This window comes from Mustela erminea, chromosome 4, assembly GCF_009829155.1.
Source record: "Mustela erminea isolate mMusErm1 chromosome 4, mMusErm1.Pri, whole genome shotgun sequence".
Classification (NCBI taxonomy): Eukaryota; Metazoa; Chordata; class Mammalia; order Carnivora; family Mustelidae; genus Mustela; species Mustela erminea.
The window spans coordinates 69,721,614-69,747,577 of record NC_045617.1 but is presented as its reverse complement, the minus strand read 5'-3'; the positions used below and the strand labels follow the sequence as shown (position 1 = coordinate 69,747,577).

Below are 25,964 nucleotides of genomic sequence, written 5' to 3'. Positions count from 1 at the left end.
ATAACTTGTGTTTTTTCTTGGTGTCGATTTTACTTTTTACTTATAGTGTATTTTTTACTGGATATATTTTTTGCCACTAATTATCTCACATCTTCTTGAGATTGGATGACAAACAAACAAATGATGGAAAGAAGCATGTGGCTCAAGGGATAGAAGGGCCCTACTAGGAAAACAAGACTCAGAGGCTGTGAAGGATTTTGACTTTCAGCTGCGATCTGTTCCTATGTCTGCTGAAGTGTTCATATGCAAGACTAATTAGCAGTAGTTCTTCTTTGTACCTGAGAAGGAGTGTCATTCAGTTGAAGAGCATAGATGCAAGCTCTAAAGAACAATGCATAAATTTCTTTTTTGCATCACTCCAACATTGTTTTAAGGAACATACTCTATAAAGTGAGTGGCTTACTCATATCATATTTGCTTACAGAAATGTATAGCAAGGGGATCATTAACAAATAGCCTTGTAACCTTGTAAGTTGAAAGCTTTCACTTAAAACAGTAAGAATAGCTAGTTGTATTGAATTCTTACTACAACGGGATACTGTACTGAGGGCTTTGTGTTGTTATCTTACTTAATTTTCACAACAGCCCTGTGGGATAGAACTACTGTTATTCCTGTTTCTCAGATAAAGAAAGTGAACCTCGGAAGGGTTAAGCAGATTTCAGGGGTACAGAGCTAGTAAATGGAGGAGCTAGGATTCTAGTCCTGGTATTCTGACCCTATAGCTTAACAGGAAGCATCATAAATGTTTTCTAGTTGGAAGTCTCATTGCAGTGCTAAAGACATCACAGGAAGTATCATGGAATAATTTCCCATTATCAGATAAGGAGCAGCAGTGTGAGATGGCGAAAGTGTCCTGACTTTGCCATATTTAGTTGCATGGACTTGGGCAAGTCTCTTGGCTTTTCTGACCCCTGGTTTTCCTCATAGGTAAAATAGTGATAATAATAGTAAGCTTTTGATTTAAATGTGTGGGGGAAAAAAAGGCAGACACATAATAGGCACTTAATATTAGATAGGCTTATTAGTATTAAAAGGTGCCACAAATAGGATTGTTACAACTAAGTAAAGTAATGTTAGGTGTTATGAAAACACGAGTATGTAGAGTCTTGGGACCCCAGACGCAGACACTAGGTCTTCGAAGGAGCTGGTGATGAGGAGGATGGCTCCTCATCCTCTGAGGCTCCTGAGAAGAGACTCTAAGCAGCTATAGGAGGGACAGGCTCTGGTTTACTCTTCAGAGAAAAACACTGGACAAGACCAGTCTCATCTCTGATCTCCTCCTTCTAACTGTGTGTTTGGTGCCCTGCTTTCCCCGGGGACATCAGGCTTGCCATGGGGGTAGCCCGGTGAGGAAGCCCAGTGTGACACCGATTGTTCTTTGTCCACCCTGGGACCCGTAGGCTGGTTTCTTACCCAGACCTGAGACTCCTTTGCTGGAAAGAGTTCTTCCATACTTGAAGATCAAGATCTTGGGAAACAAACATCAACTGACATAAGAAATTAGTTAATTTACATTTACATGCTATTAGTGCATTATTCAATAAGTGTAAATGCCAGTTTAATTTCCTATTGTAAGAATTCATATATTCAAAGAACTTTAAAAGATTTTATGTATTTATTTGAGAGAGAGATAGAGAAAGGAAGAGACGAGCACAGAGGGAGGCGTAGAGGGAGAAGCTGTCTTCCCACTGAGCAGAGAGCCCGATGTGGGACTCGATCCCAGGACCCTGAGATCATGACCTGAGCCAAAGGCAGAGGCTTAACCAACTGAGCCATCGAGGTGCCCCTCAAAGAACTTTAATGAATAGTAGATATCACCAAAGAGAACTTCAAAATCATTTCATTTTCATCTGAGTGCTTTCTGGAAGCCTCTAGTAAATTGATAGTGATAGGTCATTGAGAAAAGAAAAGTATATCCTAAATTACTTTCTTCAGTCATTCTTCCTAAAGCTAAAGCAATAAATGCGTGAATTCACCAAGCTTCAGTTTGTTTGTTTGTTTACATGAGTAATGAGACTATTTTAATGAACACAAGTTGGCAGTAAGGCAAGGCGTGTGTGAGGAAGTGGGGGTGGCTAGGGCTGGCTTGGTCAGGAGGTGAGGATAAGTGGAGACATCGCTTCTTGGCACCTCTCTCTCTTTAGGAATTCACACTGTCCCCTGGGAGCCTCTCAACAGTCTGTGGGGACAGCAGAGCAGGATGCCTGGCCCCTTTCACAGTTGGAGAAACAGGGTCCAGTGCTCAGAACTCAGTGCTCACCAGTATGCTGTTTTTTTATTCATTTTGTTATATGCCCTGAATAATGGCTAAGGATTACTTTAAATTGTATTTTCTCTTGATTTTATTTATTTTATTTTATTTTTAAAGTTTTTTTTAAAGTAGAGTCCACACTGGGCATGGAGCCCAATGTGGGACTTCAACTCACAACACTGAGATCAAGACCTGAGCTGAGATCAGGAATCAGACGCTTAACGGACTGAGCCACCCAGGCACTCCTCTGATTTTATTGTAATGATCAATCATTTTCAAGTTTTCTTTTGGATCACATATTCTCTGACCGACTATTGTTGCTTTTACAATACCTGATAGATAGGGTCCACAGATTGGTCAGTATTTACAAGCAAAATACACTGACCAGATAGTTTTGTATACCTGAATTTTTATCGGTAAGACTTTAAAAACTAGGTTTTGGAAGCCATCAAAGAAAAAAAACAGTGGCAATTTGACCTGTGTGTGACCTTATGTGCTAGCTTGTTGAGTAATCAGATTGAAAATCTTGTAGTATAAAATGCATTCTACAGTCTCATCCAAAAAGGGTTTGGTTTGGGATTAGGCAGCTGAGTTAAAAGGAACTATATGTTGAATAATTTTAAAAAAATATTATTTATTTAATTCTATCATATTGAAGTATTTATGATGCCCTTGTCTCACTGAACTTAAGGGCTAGTTATTTGCATTGAACCTAAAACAAAATGAAGTATAATCGTAGGTTAGTGGCATAGCTGTTGTTTTCCTATAAAATAATAGGGACATTCTTAGACCCAAGTTTATAGTTTTAAATATCAGCAGAAATGCAAAGATCTAATTATCTTTAACATTATACCTCATAGGTTAAAATAAGGAATTCCTTCAAGACAAGACTAAATGAATTGTGTAGAAATAAATGATGGGATGCCCGGCAGGAGTCTTCATAGTGTTTCCCCGGGGTCTGTTTCCGGCTTCACCATTCTCCTTCCCTCCTACTAACCAGTCACTTGATGCTCGCCCAAGTGCAGCAGTTACCTGAGCAAGCTGGTTTATTTCCCACTTCTCCCGCCGTCATGTCGTTTCTTCCCTGGCCCTGCTGAGAAATGCTTCGAAGATCCAGCTCAGGCATCCTTCCTTGTGATATTTTTCACGATTTAGAATTGCCTGCACTCCGTGTCCCCACTCTATATTGTACACCTCTCCTTGTGAGCATTCACGATCTCCTCTTTATCTCTGAACACGTGCTTCTACTGCTGCTCCACGGCAGGTCTCCTAAAGGCAGGGCCCGTGTTGGAGGAATTTCTGTGTTCATAGCAGCAAAGGCGTATTACACATAGAGTTCATGGAACCGTGTGGGGAAGGGGAGATGAGAGGAAGGAGGAAGGAAGGACGGGAGGTGGAAGGAAGGACGGGAGGTGGAAGGAAGGACGGGAGGTGGAAGGAAGGAATTATGCCACATTCATCAATATCCATTCTTTAGTATCAAAATCTTAATCTGAGAGTGAAATTTTGTAAATTTCTTGGTTTTGTTTTTGTTTTTGTTTTTTCTTCCAACTAACCAACCATTAAATTATGTGCTGTTTCTCTCCCGTGTACCATTCCTTCCCTGGGGTGTGAGTGCGCCCGAGAGCTGGGGGAAATCTGCCTGGGGGCGGGTGCCCTGGATGAACTCATCTACCTGACTCTGAGTGAGAATGTCACATTTTTGTCACTTCTACTCTATGATCTTAGTTTGTGTAACCTCTTGTGTCTCATTGTTCTTGCTTGTAATTTGGGAAGAATAGCACTTATTTTACCTCAAGAGGTTCCTTGGAGAACCAGATGCAACAATGTTTCTGAAAGCACTTTGAAAAGTGAATGAAGGGAGGGAAGCATTCCTGACAGGCCCAGTGGGGATTTGCTCACTCTGGGGGACCTTTGATCCGGGTGTGTCCTGATTGCTTGTAAAAGAGGGAAAGTGGTATCTAGAGTTACAAGTTATTTCACCAGATTAGATCCAGGGCAACATTTATGCTGCTGATCTGCCTTGGTGAGCGTTGCGTCTAGATCAGGAAAGCGGCCTTTATTCCTGCTTAAATGGCACTTCCCAATCAGTTTTGCACAAAATGATGTATAGTGGTCCTTGAGCAAAATAGGGATATTGAGAACTCCTTACATTCCAATATAAGAATCAAAATTCAGGGAGAAAAAAGCCCATGGTCTCTATATAATAGAGAGCATTTTGTGATAGGGAACAGCTTAGAAACAATACAAGGCAAAATAAGTGAACAAAACAACCCACAATGTGTCCTGTGTCCCTTGGATACAGATGTCAACAACAGAGTGACAGTGATCACTTGTCAATCAGGAGCTGGTTGCCACATGAGTTTGTTCTCTCTGAGCAGATTGGACCAAATGATACATGTTGTGTTTACTGAAGGGGAAAATTAAAATGATTTGGGTTTCATTCATGCTCAGAAACCACCCCTGTTCATTACACTGGAAATTATTTTTCAAATTTTGATATTGAGCACAACAGAAAAAAATGATTCAGGAGGAAGGCAATGGAGAATCTGAGGCATGCAGCCATGAGAGATTTCAGGTAGTACGGGGGAAATGCCTTACCTTAAAGCAGAGAGAGGAGCTGAGGAAATCATTCATGTTACCAGCTACGTACTAACTGCCAACAGGGACCTGGCACTGGGATTTCCTTATTGCTGAGTCCACATGGTGACCCCAGTAGACCCCAACATTGTCCCTCATCATGAGGAAGAAATTGTTCTCCTTAGTGTTGTTTAAAATTGAGGTGTCATTGACATATAACATAATTCACTCTTTGTGTGTGTTGTATACAGTTTGGGGAGTTGAAATCAACATGTAGGGTCATATAACCACTACCACAATCAAGACCAGGAAGTTCCCTTATCCCCCTAGTCCTTTAGTGCCCATTTAAAGTCAACCCCTGCCCTCTCCCCAGCAAGTTTCAATACTGATGGTTTTGCCTTTTCCAGAATATCATGAAAGTGAAATCCTACATTATGAGGTCTACTGTGACTTCTTTCACTTAGTATAAGGGATTTTAGATTCATCTGTGTTGTTGATGTATCAGAATTCATTCCTTTTTATTGCTGAGTACTGTTCTGTTGTGTGGCTGTACCACAGCCTCTTGGTTCATTCACCAGCTGAAGGATATATTTGGGTGGTTTTGGGGAAATTAGGAGTAAAGCTAGTACAAACATTTATATATAGGTTTTTGTGTAACCATATGCTTTCATTTCATTTATTTTCATTTCTATCTAGCACTGAGATTGCTGGTTACATGGCAAGAATATGGCCTACTTTCATCAGAACAATTTTTATCAGAAATTTCCAAACTGGGAGCATCTGGGTGGCTCAGTCGGTTAAGCATCTGCCTTCAGCTCAGGTCATCAGCTCAGGTCATGATCCCAGGTCCTGGGATGGAGCCCCACATCAGGCTCCCTGCTCTGTGGGCAGTCTGCTTCTTCCTCTCTCTCTGATGCCCCCCTATCTGTGCTCTCTCTCTCTCTCAAATAAATAAGTAAAATAATAATAATTTTTTTAAAAAGAAATTTCCAAACTGTTTTTACAAACTGCTATGCCATTTTTGCATTTCCACCAACAGGAAGGAGTTCCAGTTGCTTTATATCCTCACCAACACTTACAGTGTTAAGTCTTTAATTTTAATTTTAGTGGGTGAGTGATGATATCTCTTTGTGATTTTAATTTGCCTTTCCCTGATGGCTAATGATGTTATTCATTTTCACATGTTTATTGTCCATCTGTATATCTTTTGTGAAACAACTCTTCAATTCTTTTGGCCATTTAAAATTTTTTTTTTTTGTCTTCTTACTAAGTTATGAGACTTCTTTTGGTATTCTGGATACACATTTTTTAATGGCTATAACTTGCAAGGATTTTCTCCCATCCTGTGGTTTGCCTTTTTCCTCTTAACGATGTCTTAAGAAGAGAAAAGGTTTTACATTTTGATGAAGTCCAAGTTATCCCCCTTTTGTTTTTTTGGTAAATTTTTGTTTTTGAGATCCTATTTAAGAATCTTTGCCTAATCCAAGGTCACTTAAAAAGTTCTGTATTTTCCTCTAGAAACTTTGTACTTTTAGCTCTTAAATTAGTTCTGTGGTTCATTATGAGTTCATTTTTATATATAGTGTAAGATAAGGGGCAAGTTTCTCTTTTAAAGCATACGCCTATACCATGGTCCTAGCACATTTTTTAACATTTTATTTATTTGAGAGAGAGTGAGATAGCATGAGGTGATTGGAGAGAGGCAGAGAGAGAGAGAGAGAGAAAAGCAGACTCTACACTGAGCAGAGAGCCTGACCAGCAGGGCTCCATCTCAGGATCTTGACATCATGACCTGAACTGAAGGCAGGCGCTTAACCCACTGAGCCACCCAGGAGCCCCCAGCACCATTTTTTGGAAAATATTATTCTCTCTGTGTTGAATTATCTTGTCACCTTTGTGGAAAATCAGTTGGCCATACGTTTGTGAGCCTATTTCCGGATTTTTTGTTTTGTTTCATTAATCTATGTATCTGTCTTTATATCAATACCCACACTGTCTCTGTTTCTATAGCTTCATAATAGGTCTGAAATCAGGTAATATAAGATTTCCAACTTTGCTCTTTAAAAAAAAATGTTTTGACTATTCTAGTATCTTTTATATCTTCATGATACATTTTCATATACATTAGAATTACTTTGTCAATTTCTTTGAAAAATCCTGTTGGGGTTATATTGATATAGCTTTGCATCTGTAGAACAATAGAAGATGAGTTGACATCTGAACACTATTTTATCTTTTGATCAATGAGTATATTTTGTTTCTCCCTTTATTTGGGTCTTACTTAATTTTTTTTGAAAGATTTTATTTTTTTTATTTGAGAGAGACAATGAGAGAGAGCATGAGCGAGGAGAAGGTCAGAGAGATTAGCAGACTCCCCATGGAGCTGGGAGCCCTATGCGGGACTTGATCCTGTGACTCCAGGATCATGACCTGAGCCGAAGGCAGTTGTCCAACCAACTGAGCCATCCAGGTGTCCCGGGTCTTACTTAATTTTTCTCAGGAAATTTTGTGGTGTATATAAAGTGTATTTTGTTGAATTATCCCTAAGTGTTTTACATTTTATGCTATTAAAAATATTTTTAAAATTTTCAATTTTCAGTTGTTTGTGGCTAGTATATAGAAATACAATTGGCTTTTAAAAATATAGTCCTTGTATCCTATGACCTTGCTGAACATAATTTTGTAGATTCTTTAGGATTTCTAGATAGATGATCATATACACTGAGAATGAAGACAATTTTACTACTTCTTTTTCAGTTAAGAGGCTTTTTACTTGTTTCTGTTGTTGTTTTGTCTGATTGCATTGGCCACGACCTGTAGTAGAACACTGAGTAGTACTAGAGAGAGCAGATCTTTTATATTGTGCCTGACCTCAGGGGAAAATCATTGCATTTTACCAGTAAGTATGACTTTGCTATAGGTTTTCAAGCCCTTTTAAGCCTAAGAATATTTCCTTCTACATTTAGTTTGCTAAGAGTGTTTATCATGATGTTTATAATGAGTGAGTATTAAATATTGTTAAATTCTTTTTCTGACTATATTGAGATGATTGTATTTTGAGATGATTGTCTGTTAGTATGGTGAATTATTCTGATTTTCAAATGTTAACTCAATCTTGCATTTCTGGAATAAACTCCTCTTAGTTCTGATATATTATCTTTTCCATGCATTGCTATATTTGATATGGCAGTATTTTTGCAAAGGTTTTTGTGTCTCTATTTGTGAGAGGTAGTATCCTATAGTTTTCTTTTCTCACAGTGTCTGGCTTAGATATCAATGAATGGATTGGGAGTTGTTCTATTTCTCCTATTTTCCAGAAGATTTTGTGAATTGGTTAAATTTCTACCTTAAATACATGGTAGAATTTACCAACAGTGGGACCATCTGTTGAAAGATATTTTGGAAAGATTTTATTTATTTGTGAGAGAGAGAGAGAGAGAGAGAGAGAGAGAATGAGCGGGGGAGGGGCAGTGGAAGAGGGACAAGCAGACTCCCTACTGAGCAGAGACTCCCCAGATCTGGGGCTGGATCCCAGGGTCCTGAGCCAAAGGCAGACAGTTAACTGACTGAGCCACCCATGAGCCCCAAAAGATTTTTTTTTTCACTATAATTTCAATTTCTTTAACAGAGCTATTTAACTTACCTGTTTCTCCTTGAACAATCAGGTAATTTGTTTCTTTTTTTTAATTGTTAATTTTTAAATTTTTTATAAACATATAATATATTTTTATCCCCAGGGGTACAGCTCTGTGAATCGCCAGGTTTACACACTTCACAGCACTCACCAAAGCACATATCCTCCCCAATGTCCATAACCCCACCCCCCTTCTCCCAACGCCCCTCCCCCCAGCAACCCTCAGTTTGTTTTGTGAGATTAAGAGTCACTTATGGTTTGTCTCCCTCCCAATCCCATCTTGTTTCATTTATTCTTCTCCTTAGCGAAATAAGTCAAGCAGAGAAAGACAACTATCATATGATCTCCATGCAACAGGTAGTTTGTTTCTTTTAAGGGACTTGCTCATTCCATCTAGTTTGTTGCATCTGTTGTCATAAAATTGTTCATAGTATTTCCTTATTATCCTCTTAATGTTTGTACAGTTGATGGTGGTATTCCCTCACCCATTCCTGATATTGGTAATACATACCTTCTGGTTTTTTGTTCTTGATCAGTTTGGGTAGAGTTCTCAATCTTATCGATTTTTTTTTTCCCCCAAAGAGCCTTTGGTTTTTTTGCTTTTTCACTATTGTGTATTTTTTTTTTTTTAAATTCATTCTACTATTATCTTTATTATTTCTTTCTCTCTGTTTACCTGGGGTTAATTTGCTTTTCTTTCCCTGTGTTTTTAATGTGGCAGCTTTGATCACCAATTTGAGACTAACCTTTCTTATTTTCTTATCTAAGCATAAAATGGTATAAATTTCCCTAAGTACAGTTTTAGCTGTCTATAAGTTTGATGTGTTTTAATTTTTATTCAGTTCAGAATATTTTCTAATTTCTTCTTTACTCCATGGATTGTTTAGAATTGTGTTGTTTAACTTCTAAATAATTGGGGACTTTCAAGATATCTGTGTCTTTCTGTTAGTGATTTCTCATTTGATTCCACTGTGGTTTGGGAACATGCATTGGATGAGCTGGTAATTTTAAATCCATCAAGACTTGTTTTATGGCTCAGAATATGATCTCCTTTTGTAAAGGTTTTCTGTGTACTAAAAAGAATGTGCGCCCTGTGGTTGTTGGGTGGAGTGTTTTATAATTGTCAGTTTGATGGATTTGGTTGCTAGTGTTCAAGGCTTCTATATTTTTATTGAACTTCTCTCTCTCTATTCTATCAATGTAAGAGTGGTCTCAAAATCTCTAACTCTGTGGACTATCCATTATCCTTTCAGTTCTATCTGGTTTTACTTCAAGTACTTTGAAGCTCCTGCTATTAGTTGCATGCACATTTAGGATTTTTATAATCTCTCGATAAATTGATTTCCTTAAGATTATAAAATGTCCCTCTTTATCTCAGGTAATACTCTTTTTTTCTGAAATCTGCTCTGTTTGATTAATTCTCTAGCTTCCTTTCGTGTAGCATTAGCATGATATATAATTTCCCATCCTTTTACTTTTAACCTTTCTGTATTTTTATATTTGAAGTAGATTTTTGGTAGACATCATAGCTGATTCTTAATTGTTATCCAAATTAACAAGCCTTAACATTTTACTGGAATGTTTAGACCATTCTATGTTTTATGTGATTAGCAATATGGGTGAATTTAAACACCCCACCTTGTTTGTGCTTTTCCTATCTCCTTATTGTTCCTTTTCCTTCTCTTTTATGGCCTTATTTTGTATTAAGAATTTAGTATTCCACCTGTGTTTATTATTGGTTTATTAGCTGTGCTAATTTTTATGTTTACTTTAGTGGTTGCTCTAAGGTTTTAAAATATACATTCTTAACTTAGGACGGTGTGCCTGCAAATGATACTATGCCACTTCACATTTTACAAAAGAATCTTACAACACTTACTTCCATTTTCCTGCCCAGTCTTGGTGCTATTGCTGCTGTGTACTTTATATCTACGTATTTTATAAACTCCATTTTAAACATTTTTTTTGTTTGTTTGTTTTTGTTTTTGAGAGAGAGAGAGAGAGCAAGGCTGGGATAGACATGAGAAAAAAGAGAGAGAGAGAGAGAGAGAGAGAGAATCTCAAGCAGGCTCCACACCCAGCGCAGAGCTCAACATAGAGCCCAAACCCACAACCCCAAAACCATCACCTGAGCAGAAATCAAGAGTCAGACCCGGGACACCTGGGTGTCTCAGTCGGTTAAGTGTCTGCCTCTGCCTCAGGTCATGATCCCACAGTCCTGGGATCAAGTCCCACATCAGGCTTCTTGCTCAGCAGGGAACCTGGGTCTCCCTCTGCTTGCCACTCCTCTTGCTTGTGCTTTCTCTCTCTCTGACAAATAAATAAATAAAATATTTTTTAAAAATTTTTAAAAAGTTGGACACTCAACCAAGTGTGAGCCACCCAGGTGCCCCAAAACATTTGTCTTTTAAAGAGATTAAGAATGAGGAAAAAGGGGCGCCTGGATGGCTCAGTGGGTTAAAGCCTCTGCCTTTGGTTCAGGTCGTGATCCCAGGGTCCTGGGATAGAGCCCCAGAGAGCGTCGGGCTCTCTGCTCAGCGGGGAGCCTGCTTCCTCCTCTCTCTCTGCCTGCCTCTCTGCCTACTTGTGATCTCTGTCTGTCAAATAAATAAATAAAATCTTAAAAAAAAAAAAAAAAGAATGAGGAAAAAATCTTTAATTTTTACCTACATATGTACCATATATACAGTTTTTAGTTCTTTCTTGTCTTTGAGTAGATCCAAATTTCCATCTGGTATCATTTTTTTTTTCCTGCTTCAAGTTTTCCTTTAATATCTCTTCTAATGCTGGTTGGCTGATGATTAACTCAGCACCTGTATGTCTGAAAAAATCTTTCTTTTTCTCTCATTTTTGAAAGATAATCGGTTGGATTAAGAGTTCTTTGTTGCCTTTTCTTTATCTTTTAGTACTTTAAACAGGTTGTACTCATGTCTTTTGGCTTGCATTGTTTCTTGTGAGTAAGTCTACTATCATCCTTCTCTTTGTTCCTCTGCGTTAATACATCAATTTTCTTTTGGCTGCTTTTATGATTTTCTCTTAATATTGGTTTTAGCAGCTTGATCATGATGTTCCTTGGTATGATTTTCTTCACATATCTTAAATTTGGTATTTTTGAGCTTTTTGAGCTTAGAGTTTAAGTTTTTATTGAATTTCAAACATTTTTGACCATATTTCTTCATATATATATATTTTATACCCCACTTCTTCTTTCCTTAAAATCCTTTCCTAATTAAATTGGCTCTCTGACCCAATATTCCTTCCTGTTTCTTAACTGTGTCTCTACCATAGTTCATGTTCTCATTGTTTCTCTTTTTGTCTACTGTAAAAACTTGTCTCTATTTTTACCCCTTTCAAATACTTCTTCCATATTCCATATCGCTATTACAGTGAATTTCCTAAAATATGTTATCCTTAAAATTCTGCAATAAGTGTCTATTGCCTATAGAATGAACTTAGACTCCATAGCATGGTGTGTAAGTCCTTTCATCTGTACTTGCTCTCCAGACTTCTTTCCTCCTACACCTCCCCCCATCCTCTCCGTGACACTCTGAACTCTTTATGCCATGGAAGTACCTCTAGTTCCTCACCTGCATCATGGATTTTCATTCTTCTTAGCACATACTCGTGCCTTTGTTATGTCTAGGAAAACCTTCCTACTACCTCTACCCCCATGCCTGAAACTCCTATTCACTGAGCTGAAATACCTCCTCTGTGAAAATTAACCTTGTTATTCCTTCCCAGTTCCTTGGGACCTTGAACATATTCTATCATAGCCCTTAACCTGTTGTTTTACAATCATTGTTTATTGGTCGTCTTCCTAGACTAACTTCTTTGTGGTCAGAGACTAGATTTTATTTATTTGTTTATTTGCGAGAGAGCAAGCGAGAGACAGAGGGACAGAGGAAGAGGGAGAGAGGGAGTGTTGAGAGAGGCTCCATGCTCAGTGTGGAATCTGATGAGGGGCTTGATCTCACGACGCTGAGATCATGACCTGAACTGAAATCAAGAGTTGGATGCTTAATCAACTGAGCCACTCAGGCACTGTGATTTTATTTATTTTTAAATACTTAATGATGACACATAGTAGGCACTAAATAAAATGTTTGAGTGAATTAATGATTGGCTTATAGTAAGTATTGAGCTCATCCTTCTTAAATTGAACTCAGATCTAATCATAATACATGTGTAACATGTACTAATAAAATACCTACCATATTTTGAGAGCCTACTATGTTCTAGGTGCAATGTTAGGCACTTTCCATACCTTATCTTTAATGCTTTCAACAACAATGCAAGCTATATTATCCTCACGAGTGGCCTATTGAAGGGAAATTTAGGTTTAGAGAGATTGTGAACAAGCCTGTGCAGTTAGAAAATAGCAAAACTCATATATATATATATATATATATATACTCATACATATATATTTTTCTCTCCTTACACACATATTAGGAGTTCTATCACATCACTACCCTTAATTCTAGCTCATCACCAAGGCTTCCAATAAGAAATGATAGCATTACAGTAGAAATTGTATAGAGAACAGTGTAGATCAAAATAAGGACTCAGAGAATGGATGTTAAGATAGAAGAAGATGAAAAAGAGAAATCTCTACAAGAGATGGTTATTACATGATGTCTGGAAAGATTTCTTTGGTAGGCTGCTTGACCTACAAACCTCCAGCAAATGTGTCTTATCACTTCTCTGATATTACTGCATGAAGAGTGGTCTTAGGAGCACAAATCATAGAAAGCATCCTAAGCCATGTGATTTGGAGTCTTTGCAAGAATCCTGTAAGGTTCTTACAGGGATATGTGGATCAAGGGGTTGGCTTCAGGCTATGACTTGGGCAACAATGGAGGGAAGTGAAGACTCTGGAGCGCCAGCACTAGCTGTGGTAACAAAAGGCCCGAGAGCCTCGTAACACTTTTTCATTATGACAGTTTTGGCCGAGGCTGTGTGGGTCATGTCCTGGCCCACTCAGGCTCTAGGGCAACTGCCCGTTGGGACCTTATCCCCACTTTGTTTCCCCTCAGATCTATTAGTGATATTCAGTGTAACTGCTTGCTATCTGCCCCCTCCAATTTAAAAATTGCTAGAGTGGGGCACATGGAGGGACCTACAATGTAGTGATCTCCAGGATCCCTTGTGGGGTGGTGAGGATTGTCCATTTTTCACACAGCATCATCTGTGCTACTGAACCCAGAATAAAACTTACAAGGGCTTCCCCCCCCTTTTTGAAATTTATGTTATAGAAAGAATTTAAAATACAGTTTTGGTATTTTTGTTTCTAAAATTTTCTGGTGTGTGTATGTTGGAGGTGGGAAGGAATTTTGGTATTCGGCAAGAGGAGGGGAGCTTTATTTACAGGAACTCTGTTTCCTGGGTTGTTAACAGCTAATATTTTGGGTGGATAAGTGCCCAAGGACAGTGTGAGTTTAAATGTCCTGTTGGGAACAATTCTTGATCTGTCCCTTGTCACAGATAAGTTGCAAGTGGTGTGCAAGAAATTGAGTGTGCCACCCCAGTTTTTAGAATAACCTACAGATCTCTATTAGCGTTTCTTTTTATCTGGGTAGATGAAAAGAAAAGGTAAGCTCAGTCAAAAAGAGAAAAAATCCACTGCTAAGAGGGACACAATTATGCTGCAGGAATGGTGCAAGTGATGAGAAGGTGCTTAGGAAGCCTTTGTTCAGATACCACGTGAAGTTCCTAAGAGTTGGGATGTGAGCTAACAAGAACTTTTTCTTTAATTTAGACTTTATTATATTATGTTTTTATAGAAGAGTTTTAGGTTCACAGAAAACCTGAGAGGAAGATACAGAGATTTCCTGTACACTCTCTGTCCCCCACATATGCATAGTTTCCCCACCATCAATATCTCTCACCAGAGTGATACTTTGTTACAATTGATGAAGCTACACTGACACATCATTACCAACGACAGCATCCTTCACTTTATGGTTCATTCTAGGTATTGTACATGCTCTGGGCTGAGCCCAGTATATAATGCCATGTATCTATCCTTATGGTATCATACAGAATATTTTCACTTTCCCAGTGATATATTTATCTATTCTTTTGTCCATACCAGACTATCTTTTTAGAGTTTTATAGCTAGTCTTGAAGTTGAAAGGTGTCAGTCATCCAACTTTGTTCTTCTTCTTCAGTATTACATTAGCTATTATGTTATTTTTTCCTCTCCATAGAAACTTCAGAATCAGTTTGTTGATATTCATAAAATAATACGCTGAGATTTTGATTGGGACAATTGAGTACTTTGAATGTGGTTGTACTTTCTCCCTTGGACTTACATGGGATTGTAAGCAAGATTTCTTTTGTTCTCTTTTAGAACATCTTAGCATGATTTATTCTATTCTATTTTATTTTATTTTATTTCTTTTCAATGTTCCAAAATTCATTGTTTATGCACCACACCCAGTGCTCCATGCAATACGTGCCCTCCATAATACCCACCATCAGGCTCACCCAAACCCCCACACCCCTCCCCTCCAAAACCCTCTGTTTGTTTCTGAGTCCACAGTATCACATGGTTCATCTCCCGCTCCAATTTCCCCCGACTCAGATCTTTATTTGAGAGAGAAAGGAGAGCGTGTGAGTGGGTGGAGGAGCAGAGGTGAGAAAGGGGGAGAGAATGGCAAGCAGACTCCACACAGAGCCAGTCGTAGGGCTCAGTCAAATGACCCTGAGCTCATGACCTGAGCTATAACCAAGAGTCAGATGCTGAACAGACTGAACCACCCAGGCAGTCCTAGCACGATTCATTGTTGTCAAAACAAATAGATATTTATGGTGGGTGGGGAATGGTGATGGTTCCTGAAGCCCACTATGTGACATCAATGAAGAAGTTAACTCACACAGAAGGACAGCTGCACCATATTCATGTTGATCTTAAATGATCCTAGTAGGTAGAACATATTTTTGTTACAAAGGAATTAACTTCTTTTTTTTTTAACCACGAAAATAAATTTTCTCTCTACATTGTATTGGTATCAGAGATCTCAGGTGTTATAAACAAAAACAGAATCATGGGTACATACAGTGGGTTAATGATGTTCGAATTCTTAAAGTGTGAAATTGCTTACTTGAAATTTGTTGAAAGTTTAGGTCTTCTTTTAGGGAAAAATAGTATTTGGTGGGTTTAACAGAGTTTCCCATTGCCTTTCTTTTATATTTTTAGTATTCTCCCAAGAAATTGATTGAAGATTATTCTGGAGGAGACTTCTAAAATAACAGTGTCAAAGACAAAGGTTAATCTGTCACTTTAAGTAGGTATGATATTAAATAGCCCAACCTGACCAAGAAAGAAAATTTTATCAATAATTTGCTTCATAGGTTGAGAATATTTTTTGTGTGTACCTTTGTTGAAATTTCAAAAGATAGTTTGTGTACCTTGCAATGGCATGTTGAAATGCTGTTTTAAACTATCCTTCAGGTTATACTAAAGTAGCTATTTATCTTAGCAGTCAGTATGGAGACATATATTTATTCAAGTAGTAAGCAGAAGAAAAATCAGTATAACTTTAATCTTAAGATGCCTCTTGTTAATTAAGTTGAACTAAGTCTGTTGAAAGTGGGACTACAAATAAGATCTTACTGGAATGGAGATACATGTTTTTTTAATTGCTGCACACTTTCAGGGCTCTGTGATGAACCTTCTGGTAGGATCTTCCTTGAGGTGACGTAAAGAGCCCTAAGGGTGCTTTGTGGAAATCCTAAGGTGGGATTCAGGATAGATCTGGAGAATTCATTTATAAATTTCTTTGCTTTTTTGGTTGATTGGTTAGTTATTGTAGATGGTTAATATTTGTCCAATAGGCTGGATATTTTGTCATATTGACTTGGTTTACCAAGCCAGGTGGTTAGAGATTTTCACATGACTATTTGGGTTACTCTTCTCTGCTTTTGCTTTAAATGAATACTGAATGTAAATTTCTGGCCAAGGTGTGCTATCCTTATAGCAAGATAGGAATACTTACAGTCCTTTAAGGACTTTAATCCATAGTTCATTGAACTGAAAAATACTTGTTGAGCCTTCATGATTGAGGGGTGTCCGAGAAGCCTAGGACATGGTTTCTTTACTCAGGACCGGATCTTTAGCAGAGCAGACACTCAATCAGTAGCTGTTGAGTAAATACGTTAATAAACAAGGCTCATACTTTGTGAAGAAAATAAGAAAGGAAAACCAATAGGACTTTGTGCTATTCTCTGCTGTGTCCCCATGGGCTAGAATAGCCAGGTATCTTGTAGGTCCTTAGTGCTTATGTGAATGAATGACCAAATGACCATGTACTCTCCCTGCAGCCCGAGTTCCTGGAGCCACTTCTGGCTGTGTTAGTCAGGGAAGGCTTCATGGAGCAGTGGGATTTTCATTAGAGAAAGGGAGGGCCATCTAGAAATAGAGGGCGATGTTGAGGCTCCTCAGGAGACGGTGGAAGCTCACAGCAGAAGCACAGCCATGTGGGGATCACCAAAGGTCAGTTCTAGAAAGCTTAGGAAGACCAGTTTAAATTTTCCCATAGAGACATTGGAGACTAAAAGGGACATTTTAGAAATAGTAATCTAGAGGTATGTACCAGATGCATTTAAAGAGAGGAGAAATTGTGAAAAGCACATTGCTGGGGCTTGGCGATTAAATGGGTTGATGAGGGAAATGAAGCTGTTAGAGATGGTGACGTTAGAGCTTGGTTGACTTGGATAATGATAAATGCATAATCAGAAATAGGAAACTCAGAAGGGAAAATTAGCTTTTTGTGGGAAGGTTTTTGTGTTTTTAATCTCTGAAGTAGTGGAAACACTTCATAGCAGACCCAGAAAAATCTCAGAAACACACATTTTTTTTTGACCTGAGGCATCTTAGAGAATGAGTTATGATTAAACTCCAAAACAGCCCAGCTGTCTTACTGAGGATCAATGATATCATGACTGACATTAAAGCTGTGGAGGGTAGGAGACAGCCCGGAGGAACAGGTTCTTTGGTCTAGGCACACAGCATCAGTAGGATGATGGTTGTAGTCATTTCTGGTGTTTTGGAGGGTACTTAGAGTTTCCTTCATTTGCAGCTTGATTTTCCGTTTTTAAGTGTTTTTATATTTTTTGTTTTTTGGGTTTTGTGTGTGTGTGTGTGTGTGTGTGTGAGAGAGAGAGAGAGAGAGAGAGAGCGCATGAGCATAAAATGGCAGGTGTGGGGCTAAGAGTGAGAGAGAGAATCTCAAGCTGACTCACTGCTGAGCGTGGACTCCGATGCAAGGCTCAATGTCACCACCCTGAGATCATGATCTGAGCCTAAATCACTGAGCCACCCAGGCACCCCACCCTCTTAAGTTTGAAGAGCCATTATACAAATAGTTCCAGATAGGAAACACATTTGGAGGTATCAGCAATATAGTATAAACACTATCTTGTAAGATTAAGGTAAAACCCTTTCAGTATTACACAATATATTCGTTCATTCTTACTAATAAAAATGACCTTAAATTACCCCCAAATGTGTTATCAGTAATGAATTTCTTTATCTTCCTTTTGATAATATCCTTACATATTTATGTTCAGTAACTTCTATGTAGATATTATGGAGTTGAAGCTTACTCAATTCTAAGCATATTTTGCACCACAGATGTTCTTTCTAGAACTTTTAATGATGGATCTGGAGTGCCATATTGCTGCTTTTGAGGGGAAAGCAGTTGTTAAGGACTCCCCTTCGTAGCAGGTCTAGATGAATCTTTAGACTCTCTCCCATCTTCCTGGGTGTTGCTAGGAATGATGGTTATAAACAGAGTTGGTCCTGGACATGTGTTAAACAGAAATGCTGGGGCTCAGAAGGAGGGTTGGAGACCAGTTCTCACCCTGAGCATATGTGCTTCTGTAGTTCAATCCTTGTCATGTAAGAATAGAAAATAATTATCCATCCTCCAGCTTATACCCTTAGTAACCACCTGTCCCAGACCTAAGGATACAAGTGCAACACTGGACATTTGCCTTCCAGAGTCCTTGGGTGATATTCTAAAACTGAGCTGACCCTTATGTGTGAGCAATCTCATTGCTTCTTTTTCTTCCCTAGGTTTCTTGAGATATAATTGTCATATAACATTGTGTAAATTTAATGATGATTTGACACAGTTATATATGCAAAATGTTTGCCACAAAGACATTAGTGAACACATCCTTTACCTCACATAATTCTATTTTGTTACTGGTATAGTGAGAACGTTAAAGCTCTACCTTCTTGCAGCATTCACGTGTATGATACAGTGTTGTTAACTATAATGCCATGCTCTCCATTAGATCCCCAGAACTTATTGATCTTATAACTGAAATCTGCTCCCTTTGACCAACATTCCTCATTTTTCAGCCCTGCTCAGTCTCTTGCAACCACCATTCTACTTTCTGTTACTTTAGTTCAGTGTTTTTAGATTCCACATATAAATGAGATCACACGGTATTTGTCTTTCTCCTTTCACTTAGCATAATGCCCTCAAGTTCCATCCATGTTGTCACAGATGGCGGGATGTCCTTCTTTTTATGGCTTTTTTTTTTAATGTCCTTCATTTTACATAAATACCTCATTTCATTTTCTTTATCTATTCATCGTTGTACGCTTAGGTTGTTTTCTTGTCTTAGCTCTTGTGAGATATATTGTGATTAACAGGGGAGCTCAGAGAGCTTGTTGAGATTGTCATTTCATCTTCTTCAGATATATACCTAGAAGTGGGATCACTGGATCATAGGGTAATTCTATTTTTAAATTTTTGAGGAAATGCCGTACTGTTTTCAGTAATAGCTACACCAATTTAGATTTCCATCAACAGTCCCTGTTTTCCGCATCCTTGACAGTATTTGTTACCTCTTATTTTTTTGACACTAAATATTTAATAGGTGTGGGGGGATAGCTCACTGTGGTTTTGATTTGCATTTCCCTGATGATTAGATACTGAGATGATTAGATGATTAGATACTGAGCACTTTTCATGTACGTGTGAACCATTTGTATGTCTTACTTGGAAAAATGTCTATTCACGTCCTCTGCCAATTTTTAAGTTAGATTGTGTTTTTGCTATTGAGTTAAATAAGTTCCTTATGTACTTTGAATATTAACCCCTTATCAGATACATGATTTGCAAATATTTCCTCCTGTTCTGTAGATTGCTTTTCATTTTGTTGATTATTTCTTTTGCTGTGGAGGAGATTTTTTAATTTGAGATAGTCCCACTTGCTGATTTTTACTTTCATTGCTTGTTCTTTGGTGTCATCCAAAAAAATCACCCAAAACCAGTATCAAGTAGTTTTTTTTCCTTTGTTTTCTTCTCAAAGTTTTCTGGGTTTAGGTCTTATTTTAAGTCCTTATTCCATTTCCAGTTAATGTTTGTGAGTGTGCATGAGACAGGAGTCCCGTTTCATTATTTTGCATGTGGATGTCCAGTCTTTCAAGCACCATTTATCGAAGAGCGTATCCTTTGGCCATTGTTTTTTTTTGGCGGGGGGCGGGGGCTCCATTGTCAAATATTAGTTGACGATATTTGCATGAGCTTATTTCTGGGCTCTAGATTGTGCTCCACTGGTCTTTGTTTCTGTTTTTATTCTAATACCATACTGTTATGGTATGTTATGGATGTTCTGTGTATTATGTATATTATATTTTAGGTCCATTTAGTTTAAAGTACAGTTCAAGCCCAGTTGGTTTTTTGTCTGAATGATCTATTCATTGCTGAAAGTAGAATATTGAAGTCCCATACTGTTGCTCTATCGCTGTCTGTCACTCACTTGAGATCTGTTAGTATTTGTTTATCATTTTTTAGGTGCTCAAATGTCTTTGCTTCCAGTCATCTATTTTCTGGGGTTAGCAACTCGGTAGAAGGAAATGAGGGACTGAATGGCATGAGAGATGAGCTCCTTGTGTTTTTTTCCCAGTTAACGGAGACAAGGAAGAGAGGGAGTGGGAAATGTCTAGCACAGGAGAAATAGATGAAAACCAGCCATTTTACAGTATAATGAAAGATGGAATAATTAAACCTTCATCATAACTAGCAGGAAAATAAAATTGCCATAAAGAAATTTTCAAAGATTTCATTTCTTTATTTATTTGAGAGGGAGCGAGAAAGAGAGAGAACAAGAGCAAGGGAGGGTAGAAGCAGGCTCCCCGCCGAACAGGGAGCCCAGTGTGGGACTTGATCCCACGACCTTGCGATCATGACCTGAGCAGAAGACACACGCTTAACCAACTGAGCCACCCAAGTGGCCTGTGGCCATAAAGTATTAACATCTAGTAATTTACGATTGTCATCCTAACTCTGGACAAGTTTCTTATTTCTTAAATTGCAGTGATAGCACTGAGAATAAAAGGAGTATTAGTTTTTACAAGCTTATCTGAAATAGTTCCTAGCAGTAGTAACAGCCTTTGTCTTCCTGGGAGTGATGAGAGTTTATTAACAACCAACCTATGGGCCAGACGTTTAAAAAACTAGGGATTTAAGTAGTTAGTTGATTGGGAAATCTTGATCGCCTGACATTTGGTGGTGACGAAGGGCAAGCAGACGCAGATCTAGTTGGTGAATTCACATGCCTGAGGCTTCAGGTGGTGGGCACATGGACTTTTACAGTAGCAAATAACCTTGGATGAGAGAAGAACAAAAATTCTAGAAACGGGAAACTTCCAGCATGGCAAGGTGGTGTATTTTTAGATTGGGGTTAACAAACTACTTTTCGATCTGAAATCTTCGGGAATGGGCCATTTCCTGTTTCTGCAAATACCAAATGAAAAGCCACGCCAGTGTTCTTGGATTTATAGATCCAAATGACAGATTGAAAGGATGCTTGCGCTCTTTAACTAAGCGAAGTAGCGGCCCCTGCATGCCGAGTGTCTGTGGCACTATGACCTCAGTGACCTCTCTTCTCTATTGTGGAATGTAGGTGATAAGAATGGAGGTGAGCCCGATGATGCTGAACTGGTAAGGCTCAGTAAGAGGCTGGTGGAGAACGCGGTGCTCAAGGCTGTCCAGCAGTATCTGGAAGAAACACAGAACAAAAGCAAGCCAGGGGATGGGAGCTCTGTGAAAACTCAAGAGGCTGGTAGGAATGGCACTGAGAGTGACAACAACAGGAAATGAGAGCCCAATGCAGGCAGGCCCCGCGGCTCCGTGAGAAGCATCCCGCTCCCCTCTGCTGAGTCAACGGATTAATTTGCATTGTGCTGTTTCGGTGTCTCTTGTCCAATCCGTGGAGATTGCCTACGACTTTCATGATCAGTATGTTTGCATTTCTGAAACACAACAGAAGAGAAGTGCTGGGACTAGCAGAGGAAATTAACTTCCAGAAGAATGGCCTGGGTTTCACTTGCCTTCCACCATGGCCGAGGGAGAGGGGACTTGGGGTTATGCCTCGTGGACTCAAATTAGAGGCCATGGAAGGGGCCTGGCCGTCGCTGGAATACTGCCATTTATATTGCTTAACAGGGCACTTGACCACTTTATCTGAGGCCAAAACACACACACAGCTAACAAGTGCTAAGAGTAAAATAATCCCTGTTGAATTCGTTGTCCATGCTGTTGGTCCATAATGTCTCATGTCTGTCATCCGTCTGCTATGGCTATGCAGTGATTTTTATTTACAGTAAATTGGTTTCACGCAAATGATATATTTTTGGCAAAATGCAGCCTTTTCTATGAAACGTGGGCAACATCTTAAAGGTTTCTTTTAACCTTCTTTTGATAAGTCAGTGTGCCATATTTCATATTTTTCACTGGCATTTGTTTGTAAAATGTATTACATAATTTTTTTTTTCCCTAGGCAAGAAACCTATTGGACTCCGGGACTTAATTAATGAAGCTTTGCACCGAGAAAGGATGAGTCTGAAGGCCAAAGTGAAACAGATAAAGGAACTTTTGTTAAAGCCTGAGACTCAGGCCAGGATTAGGAGGGAGCTTTTTGAAGGAATATCTGTTAACAACAGTAATCAAGGAAACCAGGTTGATTTCATTGCAAATTTGACATAAGCTCTGCATTGCTATCATGGTACCCTAGTCCATGAAATGTCGTGAGATTATTTCATAGCTCTTTGGTAAATACCAAAGAAGTGTCCTGATAGTGTCTACACAAAAGGAAACCAACATTTGGTAAGGAATTAACAATTTCTTGCCAAAGAAAACGGATTAAACTTGGTTATTTTTAAAGCTAAACTTGTGTTTTAGCATGTTTGTTTCTGTAATATCGAGTTATTTTATAGAAAGGACTTAATTAGCTGTCGTGAGATGTTCCTTGGGTTCTCACAGATAACACATATAGACTGTGAAAAATCATTTACATACAAAAAAAACCACTGTATTTTAAGGGTCACTTGCCTTCTGTTGATGTGATTTTTGTCGTTATTAAATCAGAAGTAGTAATTGTCCACACAAGTCTATACCTAGTGTTACTTTTAATGGGAATTAGAATGTTTATTGAATACACTAGTACTTGAATGAACATTTCTAAGTGTAATTATTATAACTGGTTAAGAATGTTTTATAATATCCATATGTATTATTTTTCAATGATCAAAATGTAGTTTGCTTTTTCATTTCTTAATGAATAAATGTTTGGGATTTTTATTTTCTACTCTTCTGAAGATAAGCCCTAGGACTTACTGTATCCCTTATAATCTGAATTTGTTTGCACTGGTTCATTTTTAAAGACAATTCTTGAAAAATTTCCCCCCATATGAAAATCTCGGTAACAGCTTTTTCTATAGCCATTGCAAAATTGCTGCTACTAAGACATCACAATGGAGGGGAAATTGGAGATCAAATATGTAATCATTTCAAATGTAAAATCCAGTTCACTCATGGATTTTAGCTATTTTTTCACTGGGTAAATTCGACATTTATTTATAAATGAGTTTATGCATTTTCATGCCTCTTAATAAATGTATGGTTTTCCCTTGTTGCCTCTCCTCACTTTTTTCCTCCTTCTTGGAAGTTGTTGGCTTTGTGCTGGTAGAAGGAAGCCATAAACAGGCGCTTGGGTGGTTGTAGTGTTTCTTCATCTTTATTCATGACCTTCTCCTTCATGCTCAGATAGCAGTTGCCGGAACACCTTCAACTGCAGATTTTTTAAATCACCTCAAGTCAGTCAGCTTCACAGAGAATCAACAACAGAATGTTGAATGCAAAGAAAATCTAAATAGCCTCCCCCAAACTGCTAATCACGTGTCAGTGAAGTGACAGCAGGAGCAAAGGTGAAAGGAGCGGATCCTTCCCACGTAAGACAGCAGCTGCTTCCCATGAAATCCCTTGGTGGTGGAGGCCTCTCCTGCTGGAAGACAGCTTCCTTAAACAAACCCGTAAGATGGGAAGCAAAGATATTTTGGGGCTTGCTTTGTTTTTCAAATAAAGATACGAACTCGAGGAGACTGAGTGTCTAATTTCAAGGCCACTGTGAGCGACCCGGGACCCCATCTCAATGTCCCAGGGCTATCTTCACTGTCCCCTAGTCCAGGGTTAACAGGATTTCAAGATAAATAGCTCTTCTCAGTCTCTATCCATAGAGATCTTTATTCTAAAGGAGCTGTTCCAATCTTTCCAAACAATTTGAAAGACAGTGTCCTTTTTTGCCATCTGTGGTCACAGGTCTTGAGTTAAGAATCATCGCTTCCATTGGTTCCATGCCTGTGTGCTGGATGATTCGGGCCCATTGTGACATTTCTTCCCTTTGGTGACCCTGCTGGGAAGTTGCTAGGAGCGTCTGACAGATTATGAAACTGTGCTAACTGGGGCCATAAATGGTGACATGGCCATAAAGCTCTTTATAAAGAGGCCATAGGCTCTTTATAAAGCTATTAAAAGGCAGGGGTAAACTTAAACTTGGGTCTTCTACTTCAAAGCCACGGTCTTTCCACAATGCAGCACTTCCTCTCTCTCTCTACCAAGTGTAGTACATTTCATGAGTTAAAGATCGGTAACAAAGGGTGTCGCTTTCTTTTGACCAAGCCAGCTCCCTCGCAGCCCTGAAGTTCCATGAGTTTTATGAGAGACTGTCAGCCAATAGGATGGAACTTAGGAAGGAACTGGCAGGGGTGGGGTGGGCGTGGGCAGAGGGAAACTCAGGTACTTAAGTTAGGGATTAAAGATTCTAATCCTTAACAATGAAATCTTCATTTAAGCACGTTTACAAAAATAATGAGAAATACACAATAAAACATGTTTTCTTGCTAGATCCATTCTTCAAAACCAAATAAGAATTCGTAAAAATCTAAGTTTGGGATCTGAAATATTCCAAACAACCTCTTCCCCACTAATCAGAGTCCTAGAATAACCATTTGTTGGGTCGCATCACGAGAGTATGTTGTCCTAAAATGGTAGTAGTCGGTCTTGATTTGGTCGAGGAGATGCACTGTGGCTTCTAGACCTTCCACCACTGAAAAGTGATCTTTGATTGATTGATGTTGACTCCACACCCAACCTGGAGCCCAGTGCAGGGCTTGAATTCACAACCCTGAGACCAGGACTTCAGCTGAAATCAAGAGTTAGGTGCTTTACATTCTGTTCTATTTGTGGTAGTTCTCATCTTGAGGCGGGGAAACTGCTATGGTACATACCCACATTTATGACAAAATTCCAGCATGTTTCAGTCACTGGAAAAATAGTAGATCCTATGTGAATATTTTAAGGGATGTTAAAAAGTAGTATTTTCAACAGTAGGACAAGATTCTACCAGCTTTGAACTTGGTCCTATTTATAGAATCATATTTTATTAATCTACTTTTCAGTCTAGACTGACTAGAGCCATTGAGATACACTAGATTTATAGAGAGAGCATACTTAAGATACAAACTGTTCACTCAGAATCCCAAGTGTGTCTCCCCCCGTTTTTCCAGTAGCCAGATGTCCTCCTAAAGAGGTAAACAAAGCAGTTTTAACTTCATATTCTAGATACCATTTCAGACCTATGACCAATAAGATATGTTTGTACTCCTGCACTCAGTCACAGATACATAAACCAGCTACCACATTATGTGACAAATTAAGATTTATTTCATTATATAGTTAAAGACAACAAACCTGTAGTACATCCAAACAGAACTTGAATGGATACTCTGTTGTCAGCTATTGTCTTTATCAGGCTCAAAAACTCTTTTATAATATTTTTTTCTTTGAACAAAGTTCAGATGCGTTTCTGAATTCCAATTTTTCTCAGGTAAAGAGAATCCATATAAAAAATAAAATTGACCCAGTTCACTTAAAAAAAAAAAAAGTTTCCAAGTCCCTGCATGGGTTTGATAGGTGCACACATGCTAACAAGACAAAGGCTTGGATTATTTCATTCACACTAAAAATGAATATTAAAGAAATTCACTTTGAGTCAGCAAATTTAAAATTCTGATACAGTACTTTCCCCCCTGGTTCCCTGTTCTGGGAGTAAAAAGGCAAGGTGAGAGCTGAAGGAAGGTGTTATTATCATCACCCGTGCAATCCCCTCAAAACTACTTATCTGCACCTGTTAAGCAC

At 38.6% G+C, this 25,964-nt stretch overlaps 1 protein-coding gene across 5 annotated transcripts in view; it reads left to right on the top strand.

The window, feature by feature from the left end:
• AKAP7 (A-kinase anchoring protein 7) overlaps positions 1–23,402 on the top strand; it is a 149,972-nt gene extending 126,570 nt beyond the window's left edge. For 3 of the 5 annotated variants that reach the window (XM_032339511.1, XM_032339515.1, XM_032339516.1), the window contains one exon: positions 21,394–22,362. In XM_032339511.1, the coding sequence (XP_032195402.1) occupies positions 21,394–21,590 (197 nt within the window). In that variant the 3' untranslated portion in view covers positions 21,591–22,362. Of the gene's footprint in view, positions 1–21,393 lie in introns of all 5 variants that reach the window. The other 2 variants (XR_004284946.1, XM_032339514.1) reach the window with 2 other exon arrangements.
• The last annotated feature ends 2,562 nt before the right edge of the window (positions 23,403–25,964 follow it).